This window comes from Anomalospiza imberbis, chromosome 21, assembly GCF_031753505.1.
Source record: "Anomalospiza imberbis isolate Cuckoo-Finch-1a 21T00152 chromosome 21, ASM3175350v1, whole genome shotgun sequence".
Classification (NCBI taxonomy): Eukaryota; Metazoa; Chordata; class Aves; order Passeriformes; family Viduidae; genus Anomalospiza; species Anomalospiza imberbis.
The window spans coordinates 1,099,606-1,116,931 of record NC_089701.1 but is presented as its reverse complement, the minus strand read 5'-3'; the positions used below and the strand labels follow the sequence as shown (position 1 = coordinate 1,116,931).

The window sequence follows — 17,326 nt, the reverse complement described above, 5'->3', positions numbered from 1 at the left end:
AGACAGAGTGTTTGAAGTTATAATGTTGTTTGCTTAGAATGGGAATATGGACCTGAGCTGGGTGTAGGTAGTGATTAGAATCAGAGTGGGATGTTTCATACAGTTAATTATTGGCAGGAAGCATTTGTTTTATTGACATCCACAGAGAGATGACTCTGTGTAGCTTTATATAGTTGACTTAATGTCATTTTGCTTCTAGGTATGGAACAGTGAATAATGGTGTCTGTCACAGCATTTGTTTAATGAGTATCAGTTGTTGACAGGGTATGAAAAAGCTCCAGGGCTTTTCAGCCATTTCACTTAAACATTCTCAGTTAGTGGATTTGGGGTCTTTGAGGAGCCCATCCCTTACTGGCTGTTGAAAATCTGGTTTGCACAAAGTCTTAACAGAAACCCATCTGCACCTGCTCTCAGGGTAAATCCAGCCCTCTGAAATGTGCGGTGTGACTAAACCACCATCCTTCTCTTCAGTGGTCAATTTGTTACAAGGACCCTCCTCCTTCCCGGGGGTTATAGATTGCAGGTAACTCACACTGTAATATTTGTGTGTGTGACTCTGTAGATGTGGTTTCATCGTGGAGATAGGCCTGAAATTCAGAAACTGTTTCTGGGTGATTTACTGGACTCTGTTTAAGAGTTTTTGCTTGAATTCCCTCAGTGCAGCCAGAGCTGTTGGTGAGAGAGGCTCCACTCCCTGTCTCAGGGCAGGGGTGGCCATGCCATGACCACCACCCTCCACCCGCAGCTCTTGCTGGGCAGTTTTTTACTGAACCACATTCTCTAACTGTGCTCTTGCAGTGTTCTCTCCTCAAGCGTTTCAGTGCCGTTCCTCATGTTGTTTCGTTTAACATTCATATTCATATTTTTTTCAGTGTTGGCAGGTGTGTATTTCACATTAACATGAGGGGTTTTTTGGATGTTAGACTGCTATTTGCTTATGGTAATTTCCAGTCATCATAAGGTGACTGTTGAGAGAGATGAGCAGAGAGGAAAAAAATTGTCAGGCATTTACAGTAAATACTCTCTGCTTTTGGAAACACTGTCAGAAGTTTAATTGTTAGGTTCAAGTAAGTTTGTCATGTGCCAGACAGAATCAGTCTGCTGTAATGAATGGGTTACGCACTTCACCAGCAAAAAGAGAGAGTGAGAAACCAAGGGATGCTCAGGATTTCTGTCACCTTGCACTGCAGAAGGAACAGGCTAGGCTTTTTAACCTAGCCTGTAATTAGGTTTTGCATGGAAGCATATATTACTGTGCTCGCTTTGCCAAAGCTCTTCAGTATGATGGATGAGATTTAAAGGTTGATCTGACTAAATTGCAATGAGAATACTAACGACAAAGATATTTCTGTTGTGAACTATTCCTACCAGGCATCATAGCTGTGACAGAAATGGTGTAAAGTAATGGACAATAAAAGTCACTCGAAAATAATACTCTCCTAGGATTGGGCTGCCTTCCCCAGAGCACATACCCTGAACCACAGCGATAATGTAATCATAAGCCTAGATCATCATTTCAATATATAGTAATCTCATAGAGTATCCTGGCAGATTTATTTCACGAGCAAGGAAGAGGAAGAATATTATTGGGCGGTAGAGAGGAAGAAAGTGGTGCTGATGTGGTTGTGTTTATTCTGTAAAACAGTTTGCTTTGCTCCAGCCTTCGGGGAGCCTGCAGTGAGCGGCACAGTGGCTCCGGGAGGAGTGGCAGCCTGGCTCCCAGGGCAGCGCATCCCTGCGGGTGTCGCAGCGGCTGGGGGCCTGCTGGGTGTGCGCTGCTCCATTCCGGTCTCTGGCAACTCCCCGAGTGTGGTAGAAGATGGGATTTGTGCAGTAGGTTAAGTCCTGTACTTGACTGGTTTTAATCAACTTGTGGATTTCTGGAGCCATATACGACTCGCTGTTTTGTTTCTGTTTGTTTTACACAAGGTGCCCAAACAGACCTGCTTGGCTCCCCCACAAGTCCCTGTGCAGAAGGATGAGAGAGGCACACAGTAACTGAGGGGGAAAGCAGATTTGCATATGTGACATATCTGTGCTTTAACACTCAGCTATGTGTGTGTGTATGTGTGTGTGTGTGTGGTGGGCAGCAGCAGGGCTGAGCACAGGGCACACAGAGCAGCTGGTGAGTCTTGCAGGAAGGTGAAAAGTGCTGGTACAGAAAGCGGTTGTAACACTGAACACAAGCTGCTGCTTTGCTGCCTGCTCGAGAGGTGCACGGTCCTGTCATGTTGATTATACATCTGGGAGCAAATAATTTGGCCTGCAGTTGAGTTGGAGGCATCCCGAGACACATGGTGATACCCGATCAGACTGGTCACAGCTGCTTCACCGAGGAGCACCCGGGGCACCAGGGCGGCTGGGACTGAATGCCAGGATGCTGATGAGGTTCTGCTCCTTAATGAGCGTCTTGTAACTAATGATCCTGGCCTTTGCTACCAAGTGCCCTGGGCTGTTCTGCCCTGAGAATCCCACCTGTCAGGTACCTGCAAGGTATCAGGGGTTTGATGGGATTTTGTGTTTTGCTTTCTACTGATTAGGTGTAAGGACACTCGGGTACCCAGAGAGGAATTGCAGCTGGGGATGTGACAGGGGAGCTGACTGCACAAGAGGGTTTTTGTTTTCCATGCATTTGGAAAAGCTCCAGGTTACCTGTGAGTGCCGCTGCATGGAGTAATAACTGTACAGCAGTAAGGTGACAGTAGCGTGGGAGAAGGAGCTGTTCATCCCATGTGGGTTGTGGCCATTTTTCACATGATGGTAATGATGATCCTGTTCTTTTATTCACTTTCTGGAAAGCTATGTGATGCTTCATGCAATTTAAAGATGTTTTGATTTACAATCTTAGTCAAGACTCAGTGTGAAAATGTGTGATACTGCAGAACATTGTAGGAAATCTGGAAGCAGGAATAAAAGGAGTAGTGCGGAGCTAAGACAATGTCAAGTAAAAACGGGCCGGTGTTAAGAGTGTACCTTGTACCTTTTCTGATGTAGTGCAGCGCCTGTGTGTTGTTGGCTGCTAGTTGAAGATCCTCTGTGCAGGGATTCCCCTTCTCCCTCCCTGCCCAGTGCCAAAGCCCGGAATAGCCGAGCTGACAGCCTGGGGCAGGACACGCTGTCCCGAGGTGTCAGCGGCTTGGTGCTGTCATGTGAGCTCTGCTGGATCTCTTTTCAAAGCTGCTATTTTGTTCTTACTCCTTCCTCTGCTTCCAGCTGTAGCACTTCAAACGAGCAGTGCCCGAGTGCGGCTCCTGCCCTGGCCCGTCCCTGCTCGTGGCAGGTGGGCTCTCCTGGGCTGGGACCTGCCTGCCCCGTGCTCCCTCACAGCAAGGGGTTATTGCTCCTTGAGCTTCCTTAGGGCAGCCGGACAGTGGCGGTGCCGATGGGAGGAGCGCCCAGACTGGGCTGTGATCGGATCATTCAGGTTCCCGTGTCCAGAAGTCAATCCCTTCCCTGCTCTTGAGCGTTAGTCCTTGGGAAGGCGGGACACAGTTGGGTGCCCAGTCTGATCAGTGTTAGGCTGCAGACACTTCAGTGGCACTGCCTGGACGTGCCTCTTTGCTGGGGCTGCGAATGTGGCATGTCCAGGTTCCTGTGTTGGAACCAGGGTTTGCTCTGTGCCTGTGGACTTGGAAGAGAGAGAACACTTGGCTCTCCCTTCAAGTAAACTGCCTTTCTCCAAATCTTGAATAATAAAATAATTAAGATAGTTTTAGCAGTATAACATAAGGTAGGAATTTCGTAGGGCACTTTAATGTGAATATTGAGACATAGTTTTATCTAGGTATTTTCACCTGGTTACTAATAAACCGACAGATGCTTGAGACAAAAGACCTTAAAATCAAACTTCTTCATAATAGCAGTGATTCTCCTTTCCCCGCTGGAGTTTCATGGTACTGGCTTTGAAAAACTGTTTTTGTTGAGAGCAACCCATGTGTTCACCTGTGTAATGTAGCAGGAACTGCAGCTCTTTTGTCAGAGTGAAGGTTCACTTGCTTGAGACATGAGAAGAGCCTCTCTCTGCTTTCCCCCTGTGTTATGGTAGCTGATGTTGGGAAAGATCTGCCAGAGCTAAGGGTTTATTTTACAGACAACTGTTAAAAGAATTGAGCACTACTGGCTGCAGAAAATCTTATGCATCCTTTTTTCTCCCCCACTCCCACAAATATTTAAAATACCTTTGTATTTTAAATTAAGACTTAGTCATTGCCCAAGTGCCGGGCACGCACTATTAATACACTAATGAGGTCAGGTTGTGTTCTTTCACTGAGTGAATACTTGCCAAAACTCTTGAAATAAGTTTCTGCAAATGCTTGTGTTGGCCACTAAATCTTCCCTTGTCTCCACTAGGCTTCAGCCAGTGCCAAGGACAGGAATGATGCAACTGGGAATGACAGGGTGTGGGTAAGGGATAACCAAAACCTGTGTATGGCCCTTTGTGGGGAAGAGACAGGGTGTATTTATTGTGGGTGTTCTGTAAGTGCTGTGACTGTATTTTGGGGCCTGACTGTGCTTGGGGCCAGAGCCTGGCCCCAGAGCTGGTGTGCAGCAGGGAGTGCTGTGATCCAGTCCTGTTTCCCTGAACAGCTGATAGAATTACCAGAGTTCGTCCCCGAGTCAGGCTTGAACACTAATGGTTCAAGTATGGGTTTTATTTCCTAGAAGGGCTGGAAAATCTGGGTATGTTCAGTTCTTCTTTCTCTGCGGGCAGAGGAGGTGTCCCACAGCTGCCCCGTCACTGTTGCCCACGGTGTTCCTGAAATGTGTGCACAGCCCTGTGCCAGAGAATTAGTTAATCTGGGATCACAGTGTTGCTCCAGTGCTGGAATGTCTCAGCTGCCTGTTGGGTAGCTCTTTACAAGTTCTGCATGTTCTGGTACCGTTTTTGAATGGGAGCAGATTCTCTTTCTGATTGCTGTGTTGGGCTGGCCTGAAACTGCAGCAAAGGAATTAATTAATGGAATTTTCCCTTGTTTGTCTGTTGTTTCTACAACACTTCAGTCTCGTTTAATCCAATATGGTTTCTAGCTCCTGCCTCCTGTATTTTGCAAATCTGCATAAAAACTTGTAATTTGGGGGTGGGGAAGAAAGACTGTGGGTAAATTTTTGTTGTCTTTGACCAAAGAAAGTGGCAGCAGTCTGGAGGGACTTTGTCATTTTTGTTTTACAAATGGAGATGGGCAGACCTCTTGGGATGTCTGCTAAGTAACTGGGGACCATGAGTCCTTGGGGAAGTGACAGTAGATACTGTTAGAGGTGACAAAAGCTGTGTCTTTGGTAGGTAACAAACCAGTGACCGAATAAACCCATTTTCTGCTCTTTTGTTGATTGTGAAAAGATAGCAGCAGTAGTTGTGATCCGGTGGTTCTGCTGGAGGAGGGTGGCTCTGACCTGCTGCTGGGCCCTTTCAGCAGTGGCTCTGCTCCGTCAGCCCGGGCTGTGGCCGGGCTCTGCGAGTCAGGCTGGGGAAGGGGGGCTCAGCTCCTGCTGCTGCTGCAGCCCCCTCTGGGCACAGACACCAACCTCTCCCCTTTCTTTTGCCTCAGCAGAGCCGAGAGGCCGAGTTTGGTATGATACCATGGAAGGGCAGCACAACCATCCTCACCATCTAGGGGACCAGAACAACCCTCTGTGCAAGCTGCCGGGGCAGGAATTCCAGCATGATCCTCAGGTAAGTGCGGGTGTCTGACCCGTCTCCCTCTGTCTTTTCTCACCTTCGTTCTCTAAAGGTCTCCTGATTTTTCTTAGCATTTAGCTGCCTTTGCCCCCCTCCTTTTGTTTTTAGTGCAGTTATAGCAGTTTTAGGGAGTATCCAGTTTGGGATTCTGCCAGCCAGCCAGAGTTTCCTGAACCCACTTTTTGATTATAGTAAGAGAAAAAGGAAATAGTTTGAATTTTGCTTAAAGCAAGTGTTTTTAAATCATCTTATGGAAACATACTGAGTTGGCTTTCTCTTGTCTTTGAGTCTTTGAAGAAAAGGCCAAAGTAAAATAGATTATTGTGTAAGTGAATAAATGTATTTTATCTCTTTTTATAGTAAGTGCTGAAGAAGTCATTACCAGATAAAAGAAAAAAACTCATTCTACATGGAACTGTAGGCTCCCTGTGAGTCTCTGGAACTCATCCTGCAATGTATTTTGTCCATACTATAATGAAGTTTCACTGTAGCAGCTCCTCTCTCTTCCTGCCTTCCTGCAGAAGGGAGCTAAAACCAGGATTAACCCACAGTCTGTGTAATCACGAAACTTGGATTTTGTGAATTCTGGCTGCTTGACTTTTCAGCCTGTTTTCTGTTGATCAGAGCAATTCAGTTTTGCCCCTATGTTATTTTAGGGAATAAACCAAAAGCATCATGGAAAGCTGTCAGCAAGAAGAGAATTGTGGCTGTGAGTGTGGGGAGGGCTGGGGCTGATCCTTTGTTGTTCCCGTGTGCAGTCCAGAGCTGAGCCAGCGTCCCCGAGCCAGGAGCTGTCCTTGGGAAGGCTCCGGCAGTGCCCAGCGCAGGCTCTGCTGAGGGGGAGTGTTCTGCACACAGTGAAGGCACTGCTGGGAAAGTACCATGGTGTGGAGCAAAGCCCCCTCTCCTAATGTAGCAATTTGTCATATTAAGTCATTTAATAATAATTGAATCCCCTTGATTAATCTCCTAGAATTAGCCAGTTGCATTTTGAGCAATTAGGGTTAATTACTGCCTCATTTGGCAGGATAGTGCCCCTGTAATTATTTCATGAACAAGATTAGGAAGTGTTCCTGTGCAGCAGATACATTCATGGCATCTTGGAGCACATGTTAGAATTTGTAATGACATAGTTAAGTGTAATTAGTAGCTAATAATCTGTGTTCTGCTGTGATGCTGATGCTGAGTGGGCTCATTTTGCTCCATGGTCATTGTTCAGTGAAACCTCCCCTCAACTCTGGTAATACCCAAGTTCTGCTAATGGAGGGCTCTAGTAAACTGTTCTGAGAATGATCTAATTTGGAATTAGAATTGCAGGAAGGCTGCCTTTGGTTTTGCTGTCAAAATAACATAAAAAGACCCGAATAACAAAAATACACAGTCTACCAAGGAACTGGTAAAAATGCATATAAAAATGGTAGTGTTTAGAAGCCTTACATTGGTGGCATGATAGGATTGCTGATGACATTTCTGGTTTTCATTTTTCAGGAATGTATTTATATAAAATTTTTCAAATCTCTGGTACTTTTTACCTGGAGAATCTGAAATTGCATCCTTTCTTTCTTCTGAAAATCTGAGTAATGCAGACATGCTGTGTAATGGTTTGTGGGAGGGAGGTTTGGGAAGATAAAATTGACCAAGCTGGTCTTAGGAGAAATGTCATTAATGGCAGAGGTAAAAACTTCAGCAGAAAAAAACAGAACCTGAGTTCTTAGAGTCTTGGATGAGGAGGGAGCTTGGTACGGAACCACCTTCTCTTCCTTCCAGCCCTTTCATTGGAAACTACTGTGCCAGCCCCCGAAAGACCAGAGCAACCACGTGCTCCTCTCCCAGCAGCTTCTCCTTGAATTTTGCTGCTTCCTAAAGCTTCTTTTTCTGTCAGCTCTGACAGAGGTGTTGTTTCTGCTTTGTAACTCATCAGTACAGAATATCAGTAAGCGTCTCAGGCTTTTCTGTCTTTAACTGCTGTGTTTTAGTTAATAAGATGAAACCTTTGAGTAATGCTGGATGCTTAGAAATTATCTGTAATACGAAAAATTTTTTTTTAGTGTCCAGTAAAATGACAGTTTTGGCTTTTGGCTCTCGTACCTGCCCAGAAATACTCCAAGGAAGTTCATCAGCAAGAGGGAGAACACTTTCTAGTAATGTTCCAGAATGAAGGTGTTAATTATTTAAGTCTCCAGATTACCTAGTGTATAAACACTAAGTAGCAGTAAGCAATAAAAATTATTTAGGAGTAAATCAGTGATATAAAAATACAGAGTTGTAATTTTTCACTTAGTTTTCATACTAAATAAACACAGTAACTCACTTTTAAATAGCTCTTTTATATACTCACATTTTAGCAGCAGAGCTGTTAAGAGATTATTTCTATGGTAATTTTAATTTCTTTGTGAATGTCACCTTGTCCCACTATTTCCAAGCTGGTATTTTTCTCTTCCCTTGTGGTGTAGTAGCACAAATGTCTAGATAGGCACAGAATATCTGGATATCAGGATAGATCCCAGGCATGCTGACAGGGACGCTGAAACTTTGAAACTTCAGCCAAGTTCTTCAGCAAGCTTTAAATTCCAGGTAACAGGTCAGCTGAAGGATATTTTATGACTGTGTAGTCTAATTTTGAAGCTCAAATTGAAAAACTTGATGTATTCTTCAATAATTACTTGGCTACCTGTTTGAAGGATAATCCATATTTTAAAAGTTTCCTCATCTCTTGCAAGCTTAGAAGTTCTTTCTTTAATCAATCTGTTCTAATGTGTTCTCATAAATTCACATTGGAATTTCAGCCTCAAAGTATGCAGAATTCTTTTCAGGTAGACATTATTGAATGGAGGCAGGTGTATAATTTTGGACATACTAAATTAAGGCTTTGAAATACTGATGTTGATAGTAAATCATTGCTTATAATGCGTGTAGGTTCTACAGGAGGGGCTGGAGCTCCCCCACTACGACTGCAGATGTCTTTTAAAGGTGAAATTAGTTACAGTAAATGTCACTCAGATGAAGTATGCACTTTAGAAGCAAGGAAACCGTTCCTTTAAAATTAATGATGCATTGCAAATATCAGAAAAAACCTTATATCCAGCGTAAAGATAATTAAAATTCAGGTCAGAAGTGTATGACTTAGTCGGGCTAAATTTTTTAATGAGATTTCAGAAAATTAATTGGGCGAGTATGTTTTTACTCTTCTAAAGAACATTTCATTTCATGGCTCTACAGGAAAGATGCTTTTATTGGCATCTGAAGATTGGAGTGTCTGACTTTTTAACTGTTGGTTAACTAATCCTAGCAGTTTTTAGGTTGATTACAAATACTCTAAATGCCTGCAGCCCTTTGTGCTGGGCTGACTGGTGCCTGTTTTCCACATGCCAATCAGCAGTAAAACAACTGACTTGATTATTAATTAACATCAGCACTCTGGGTTATACTGTGCAATTAGCAGTGAACAGTCCCCTTTCTCAGCCCGTCCAGGCTTGGATTCCCTGTGCCTCGGGGGGAGCAGGGGACAGGCCTGGCTCCGCAGTGGGGCTGTATTTGTGATATTTTGTTTACTCTCAGGGTGCTCCTTGGCCCAAAACAAGGGCTTGGAGGCTGCAGGCAGAGCTGCCTCTCAGTTCTCTTGGGACTGTTCAGGTTTTCCCTGGATCTTAAGTAATTCCAAAGAGGTACATGTATTGGCCAAACACTAATTGTTCTGGAAATTGAAAGTCTTTCTACAGAACAGTTTGTTCTTATTCTTCCCTATCCCAAAACACAAATTCTGGACGACTACTCATGAAGAAAAATAAAACACAACAGATGTGCTCCGGGTATGTAGGTGTGCTCCCTGCCTGTCCTTAGGCAGGGTTTGGAGGGAGCTGTCCATCTCCGGTGGCACAGCTGGCAGTTTGTGTTCCTGCCTGCTCGGGTGCCTCTGTGGCTCTGCCACTGACAGCCCCAGAGCTACATCCAAGAAGCAAGTCTGCAGCAAGGAACTTTCCTAATCCTGCCTTCTCCTGTGCTTGGGTTCCTTTATAATCTGGGATGTGGAGACTCCCAGGAATCCTTGTTCCTTGCCTGAATCTGTTCAGGTGTGTACAAGATAACTGAGGCTTCTATTTCATTGGGGATGTTTTAGTGTTGTGAAATCTTACAAATTCTGTTCTGCAGACAATCTTGTAACACCTCAACATTCGAGGCTAAAAGCCCTGATAAAATTCATCCTGAAGTTCTGACAAGGGCTGCCGTTGCCTGCTTTTGCCAGCTTTGGAATTTGTGCTCTGGTACCAGTGGTTCCATCTCACAGAGTGCATGTATGCCAGAGGAGATGTCCAGAAGAGCTTGTTCTTGGAATGATCTCTGCATTTCTTCTTAAAAATGAATGGCTTTTTTATTTGCATGAGGAATTCTTTGGTGATTTTTTTTTTTTTCCATGGAGTAGGAGAAGAATGAGACTTCCTTGTGTGCATGAAGAGAACAGCCTTTGTCTCAAAACAAGTTCTTCTCAGACTGTGCCCTTCCTACAGCTGCCCTGGGAACAGAAATGTGCAAAGAGCCCAGTTTTCGTAGTGTCCGGGGTTGGGGTTCTTTTTGCTTGGTGTTTTTTTTCCTCCCCTTTTCTTCTTTTCATTTAGGTTTTTTTTTTTTCATTCAAGCTCCATTGTTGACCTTGACACTTGACCTGTAGAGGCAGGGGCTTGATTTTACTGCACTTAGGGAAACCTGAGCCTAAATCTGTCCGAAAATTGAGAAAATGTATTTTTAATGGACAAGTTACAAGATGACGGTGGTATCTTAATACACACAATTTTTATCTGTGCATGAAAACTCTGAGGTTCACAGAAGTAAAGATCAGGGGTTGTTTGAATGAATAGGGGTTGGTTCTTTGCCAGCTTTCTGAAAAATGGTTCCGTGTGTCCTTGCAATGGTTCTCAGCAGTTTCCTGCTTACCTCCAAGTGCAGCAAGGCAGAAGGGAAGGTTAAGCTTAAACATGAGGGAAGGTGGCCTGTGATCAGTAGGGAGCTTTCTGGTGCACTTTGGGCTCACCTGAGGATGATTCCTGGCTTATTCCATACTCAAACATCTCCTGCCCTCTCTGAAAGCTCTGTTACTTTAATTAGGTCTGATAGGTTGTGATAGCCCATGCAAATCTAGGTCATTGCATATGTAAATGTGCAGCTGCAGTCCTGGAGGTGCCAGAACACATCAGCAGAGGTGTCCAGGCATGGGCAGCATCACCCCCAGCACCAGCAGGATCTGGGGCTCTCCGTGGCCAAGGGGCTGGGACACATTCCCCTCACACTTGCCTAGCATTTATTTATGCTTCCACATTCAGAAGTTGGTAGATATTTCTGGGCACATGCTTAAAATATTAATTTACATGTAAGCACTCTTTGTATAAACACACACTTTAACGATTTAGGAAAGGCAAGTGGAAACTGTCCTTGATTTCAGTGTGGATTTCTTTCTGAAAAATGAAGTTTTGTAGTAATTGCCTCATAAAATGTTGTTCGAAGTGCTGCTTCTATTGTGAATGGTAACTGCAAGTTAGGAAAGCTTTTGCTCAGACTTCCTTACTGCTCAAGAACAGCTCAGGAGGCACATGGGCACGGTGAAGGAAGTGCTGTGATTCCTTTCTATTTTGAAATCAGGAAAAAGTGCTTTGTAGGTTTATGTGCTGACACCTTTGTTTTGTCTGGGGAGAGTGCTTTGTCTGTACAGGTCAAGGAACTCGCTTAGCAGCTGGTGTGTAAAACAGTTGGGAAGCAGCGGTGTTCCTGGTGGGAGCCAGGCAAATGGGACAGATCCCGTGTGCAGCCTCTGCTGGCTTTGTCGGGCAGACAGTGCGGGGGACTGATGTTTGTTACACTGCCTGGCATGAGCTGAGCCTTCCCGTCCCCTCTGAGGGTACTGAGGAGTGGTTCTGTCTGTCAGACCCCTGCAAAGGGAGGCTGCCACCACTTTGAACTGAGAAGGCTGCAGGGGCTGATTAGTTGGAGGTTTTGTTTGTCTGTTTCATCCTGTGTTGCCTTACTCTGGTGATAATGTAGTAACTTAGAGAAGAATGTATATAAACAATAAAGCCAAGCAGTTGTAGCCTTCTGCCCTTTACCTGATAGCTGTAGGATACATGTTCCCTCATCACTGAGAGGATGCTCTCAGTTTATTGCACAGTGCACACTGCCAAACTTGGAGAAACGAATCCTTAGACTTTGGTTTGGTTTTTGTTCTCTCTGTGAACGCAGCATAATTCCAAGCACAGCACAAGCACTGAGAGCTGACCCAAACTTTGATTGCAGTTAATAGCTGGTGACTTGTTCTGGAGTGCAGGGGAGACCGGAGGGTTCTTAAGGGGAACCGTGCCCTGAACTGCTTCAAGGAAGCACTTGGAGAAATGACCTTCCTCTTTCTGTGGGACTTGCCTTCAGCTGCAAGGTCCTAAGGCTGGGCTGAAAGCTTTCCCTGCATTTCAAATCTCGGTTCCAGCCCTCTCCTGCTGCTTTAGGAGATGGCAGTGGTAGCAATAGTCATTCCTGAAACCATGCAGCCCTCCCGGGACACTTGTGCTGGGCGTGGCTGCTCTGCTTCGCTGCAGGCCTGGCTCATCCCTGGGAAGCCCTTCCCCACCCCAGCCTCTGCTGGGAACTTCTCTTTTTGTGGGTTTTCATGCAAACTCTGAAATGGCTCAAGATGCTGAAACTCGAAAATGTTTTGCTTGGCACGTGTGCTAACTTTGAGTAATTAATTTTCATAATTTCTTTTTTAAACACTGTTTGGCAGCCGTGCTAATTACAGAGGAGAGCGCCGGGGCTCTCGGGAGCGCTCGCAGTCCGTGGGCTCCGTGCTCCTGTTAGGCTGCGTCTCCCTGCCTGGCTGGGTGTTTACCTGGGACTGCTCGGCTGCAGCATCGGCATCTCCCCGGTGACACGGGCAGGCAGAGCTGATGAGAGGCTGTGGAACCAGCGAGAGCAGTTTGGGATTAATTAGTTACTTACACGGAAGGCAAGACTTCAGTTCCCTTTCTAAAGGAGCCGTTTGGCTTCCTCCAGCCTGTGTTACTGGTGCACCTGCGAGGGATCGGTGCGTGTGTGCTGGGATGTTCTCCACCCTGACGGGCCGAGGCTGAGCCCTTGCCCACGAGCAGTGGGAGCAGGGGGGGCCGCGTGGCTCTTTGGGGTCCCTGACTGCCTTTCCTTTGACAGAGACATTTAACGTCGTACCCGTATCGCTGCACCTTGGCAGATTTTCAGATTGAGAAAAAGATCGGACGCGGCCAGTTCAGCGAAGTTTACAAAGCAACTTGTCTTCTGGACAGGAAACCCGTGGCGCTGAAGAAGGTGCAGGTGAGCGTTGCCCGGCAGTCTCCTCTTCGGGGTGGAATGGGAACCACCCAAGGCGTGCCTGACCTGGAGGCTGAGAGCTCTGCCCTGCGGGGCCCTGCTCGCTCATCACCCCCAGGGGGTTCCTGTGTCCAGGTCGGGATTGCACAGCAGTACTGCCATTTCATCCATTTCACCCCTTACTTCATGGAGAGTGCTCTCCAAAGGGTTATTAAATGTGAGACAGCGAGGCCCCGGTGCCATGAGGAGCTGCCGTCCCAGCACCGCTGAACCACAGGAACGTGGAAGGGAAAAAGGCTGGAGCTTGCGGGTGGAGCTGGAGAAGAGTTTGTGAGAGCTTGTGGGTGGCAGAAGGGTAGACTTTTTAAACTTGGCTGAAAGTATTGGGCAGTATTCAGAAGAGCATTTTGTTTGAAGAAATTTGCCTTTAATCCTTCAACAAATCCTCCAAACTCTCTTTTCCAGTGACTTAGTGATTGTTGCAGAGTGAATGTTAATGCTCAAAGTTACTGTTAATTATTACAGAGAAATCAGTGGAAGCTGTATCTGTTCAAAAGAGAAAAGTAAACATTTTGTCTTTTATTTACTACATGAAATTAATAATAATTAACCAATGAAGATCACAGCAGCAAATTCACAAACTTGTATCTTTTTTTTTTTTTTTTTGTGCTGCTTAGAATATTGCCTATGGGTTTTAAAATTAGTTTTACCCCAATGTGATCCCTGTGGTGGTTTCAAAATAAAGAAAACATTGATCTTTCTTTGGTCTGGGGATTGTGTGGCTACTCAGTACAGTAGAGGATGTACAAACTGGGGAAGGAAACACCAACTGCTTCTTTAAGTATAAAGTACTTTTTTTTTGTTGTTTCATTCTTATCTTCTGTGTTTTTGTGTTGGAAGATTTTTGAGATGATGGATGCCAAGGCAAGGCAAGATTGCATTAAAGAAATTGACCTCTTGAAGGTAAGAATTTTTATAATAACTTTTTTTCTTTCTTTTCTTTTTTCTTTTTTTGGTGCTTTGGTTTTTGTTTGTTTTGTTTTGTGGAAAAGATAGTTTTCAGGTTGGCAAGTAAAGCTTACACTGTAAAGGAGAAAGCAGTTTTGCCTGTGCATGTCGTGTATGTGTGTGTATAAATATCACACATGAAAAATGATCATTTAGAAAAAGGCTCTGAAACCAGAGTGTATTTAAGTGATTAAAACAAGTAGTGATTTTAATGCCTTAGTAGCTTATTTTAAATTGTTGATTAAAAACAGATATGTTGCATTTTAAATATCTATTTTAGTAAATGCAACAGACTGTAAAAGGCTAAACATTTAGTTTAGCTAGTCAAATTTCGTCCTAAAAATATTAAATAATTACTTCTGTGCCTGTGATTTTAGGGATTTCTGTTCAAATTCACGTAGTTGTAGCCTGAGTCTGTAGGCTGTAGGGAAGGATAAAGATGAGCCAGTTGCTCAATAGTTATGGAGGAAAATAATGCTGAGGTTTACATTCAGAAAGAGGATCTGTGATATTTTTGGGTTCTAGGAAAAAAACATTCAAGCATCAGTTGTGAATATAAGAATGAGCTATACTGAAATGAAAGAAATTAATTAGTGAAAAAGCCAGCATAAATAATCAGATAATGAACTGACATGTGCAATTTGTGTATTATCGTCCTCCTTCAACGTTTTAATTTAGTTTTGTTGTTCTTTTAAGGGGCAGAGACCTTGAGTACTGTAACCAACATCTGGGTGTTTGTTTCTTTTTAATGCGGGGGGGGAAAAATTTTTGGTTATTGCTTAACAAGGCATCCTTCAGGATGCTGCTTTTGAGTGTTTTGCACGTTTGCAATGGAAGAGGTTGTTTCACCCTCTTTGGGTGGAACTGCTCTTTGCCAAGGACATCTCCAGGGTGCTGTGCCTGTGGGAAATGCTATTTCTCCCGGGATTTTGTCTGGGGCAGTTTGGCCCAGGCTGTGGGTGCCCCCACTGTGAAGGTTTTGCACGTGGCTCACAGGAGGTGCAGGGGTTGTGTCTGGGAGTTGTCCTGAGCACGTTGTAACCGCTCCTCTTGCACTCCCTCCCTCTGCAGCAACTGAACCACCCCAACATAATTAAGTATTTGGATTCTTTCATTGAAGACAATGAACTCAACATTGTCCTGGAGCTGGCTGATGCTGGGGATCTCTCTCAGATGATTAAGGTAAGGACGCGTCTGTCCTGGAGCTGCTGCAGGCTCCCAGGATTAGGCAGACCTGAGGCAGTGGGATGAGCACAGCTGGGTTGGAAGCGTTCTCTTCTCCTCTTACAGTTTTGCACACCCATGAGTTGCTTCCAGACCTGAACCCAAGTGTCTGGTGGTATTTTAAATACCCCAGGCCGTGCCCTGAGTTTCTGGTCACTGCTGCGGAGGGGAGTGTCTGTGATCTGGTGGGACACGTGTGTTATTTACAAGGTTGATTTACTCAGCCGGTGATTGATGGGGACATTTAATTGCTGTTGGGTTCACTGTTCACATCGCCTGTCTGACACTCTGAAGACGTTCAAGGAAGTCTATTGACTTCCTTTGCAATGGGGATTTGGGTTTGAGAAAATGTTTCAAGTACTTGTTCTTCTTTTATGTTGCTCTTAGGAATACTTGTATTGCTGCAAACCAGCTTTAGTTAAGCTGTTACCACCTGCTTTTATATTTCTTTGACATGTTAATCTTTAGACGTACATCCCTTGTGAGAACAGATGTGTTATATCATGTTTGTTAGCGCTCTCAACCTTCTCTCCATGTTTTACCTGGTTTTTGCCATCATTATTCTGTAATTATCATAAATGAATGTTTGGAAAGTTCTCCTCCTCCTTGTTGTCACAGTTAAAATATCTCATTAACAGATCTGTTTTCTTTGCCAGCAGAGCCATGAGGCACTAGGCCAAAGGCTGTCAAGCAGGTTACCCATTCAGTCCATAGTCAATGGCTGGGTTTACAGGATCCAGGAAAACCTGCTTGGTCTGACAGGAGAGCAGCGGTTGGCAGAGTCACTCCTGGGAGAGCCCCGAGCTCCAGCCTCACTCGGGCGGGGAAGGGAGATGTGCCCCAGCCTCGGGGCTGCTCCTTCTGCCCAGGCACCAGCTCTGCTTTGTCCTCCCTGTTTCCCTGGGGCTTCTGCGGGGTTTTGCCCTTTTCCCACCATTTCCTGGGAAACTTGCAGCTCATCTCGGGCTTTTGGTGGTTGTGGTCAAAGATGGAAAAAACCCAGGATTGTGAGAGCAGAAGTTAGGGCTCTGCAAGGGTTCTGCTTGAGCTTGCAGTCTTAGCTTACAAAAGTTCTACCTACAAAATTGTAAGCTTTCATGATATGAAATATTTGTGTTTTTTAGTCATCTGTAGTTTTTAGTTTAAAAATACTGACATATATGTTAAATTGCTTATCAAGGTTGGCTATTTAATTTTTAAAAATAACTTTGTGTCATGATAAGAGTTACATTTTCCAAAACATAACTGATAGAGTGTCGGATTGGTGCCTTGCCCAGTGCTGGATTGTGCTGGCTTCCAGGGTCCACAGCTCTGTATTTCAGACATGAAGAAGATGCATTTGTTTTTTTCAAGGTCATATAAATGAAGTTTTTCAGATGGTGCAAATCTAGGAATTAAATTCTTTTTTGTTTCTAACAGAGGTAGAAACACCAAAATCAAGCCCTAAACCCAAGAGGGAACAAAAGCTTCCTCCTAAATGCAGCTCCACTGCAGCAGGGGAGTTTCCCCACCAGCTCCTCCATGTCATCCTCTCCCCTCCCCAGGAGCTGAAGCTCCTGTGAGGATTTTCCCTGGAGCAGCAGTGACAACCCTTGCAAGGTGTGAGGGTGATAAAGCCAGGGCCTGTCTCTGTCACGCCCCAGTGTCTGCATTATTTATGAGGGATGTAGAGCTGCAGGAAAACCCACTGGAGAGTTGGGACTTCCTTGTAAATGTCAGGCGAACCTTATTGGACATGACATTTAGAAAATTATCACTTGTGGTCTTGCATATCCACTCTTAAATATTTTAATGAGAATTAAATAATTTTATTGTGTATATAACACTTTCTCCCTCACCCTCAGTAATTCCTCTGTTCTCTCTCTTGAGTTTTGGGTTGAGACTGTTGCAATCTGTCAGATTTGCTGCCTGGGGAATTGCACAGTCGTGCCCCTTCACAGCTGATCTGCAAAAGAAAATTTGCCATTGCTTGAGTCAAACACGAACTGGTAACAGCATTTCACATAAAATAGAGAATGTGACAACGGACATCAGATGTCAGTGCTGAGAGGGGAAAGCATGAGCTGCAGAAAGGGGCAGCAAGGCATTCCCTTCCTT

General features: G+C 44.7%; 1 protein-coding gene across 3 annotated transcripts in view; it reads left to right on the top strand.

Annotated features, from left to right (window-relative positions):
- The window catches only part of NEK6 (NIMA related kinase 6), a 122,442-nt gene that overhangs the window by 88,485 nt on the left and 16,631 nt on the right, over nt 1-17,326 (top strand). For 2 of the 3 annotated variants that reach the window (XM_068210987.1, XM_068210986.1), the window contains exons 2-5: nt 5,550-5,671; nt 12,860-13,000; nt 13,898-13,960; nt 15,077-15,187. In XM_068210987.1, coding sequence (XP_068067088.1) covers nt 5,579-5,671; nt 12,860-13,000; nt 13,898-13,960; nt 15,077-15,187 — 408 coding nt within the window. In that variant the 5' untranslated portion in view covers nt 5,550-5,578. Of the gene's footprint in view, nt 1-5,546; nt 5,672-12,859; nt 13,001-13,897; nt 13,961-15,076; nt 15,188-17,326 lie in introns of all 3 variants that reach the window. The other variant, XM_068210984.1, reaches the window with a different exon arrangement.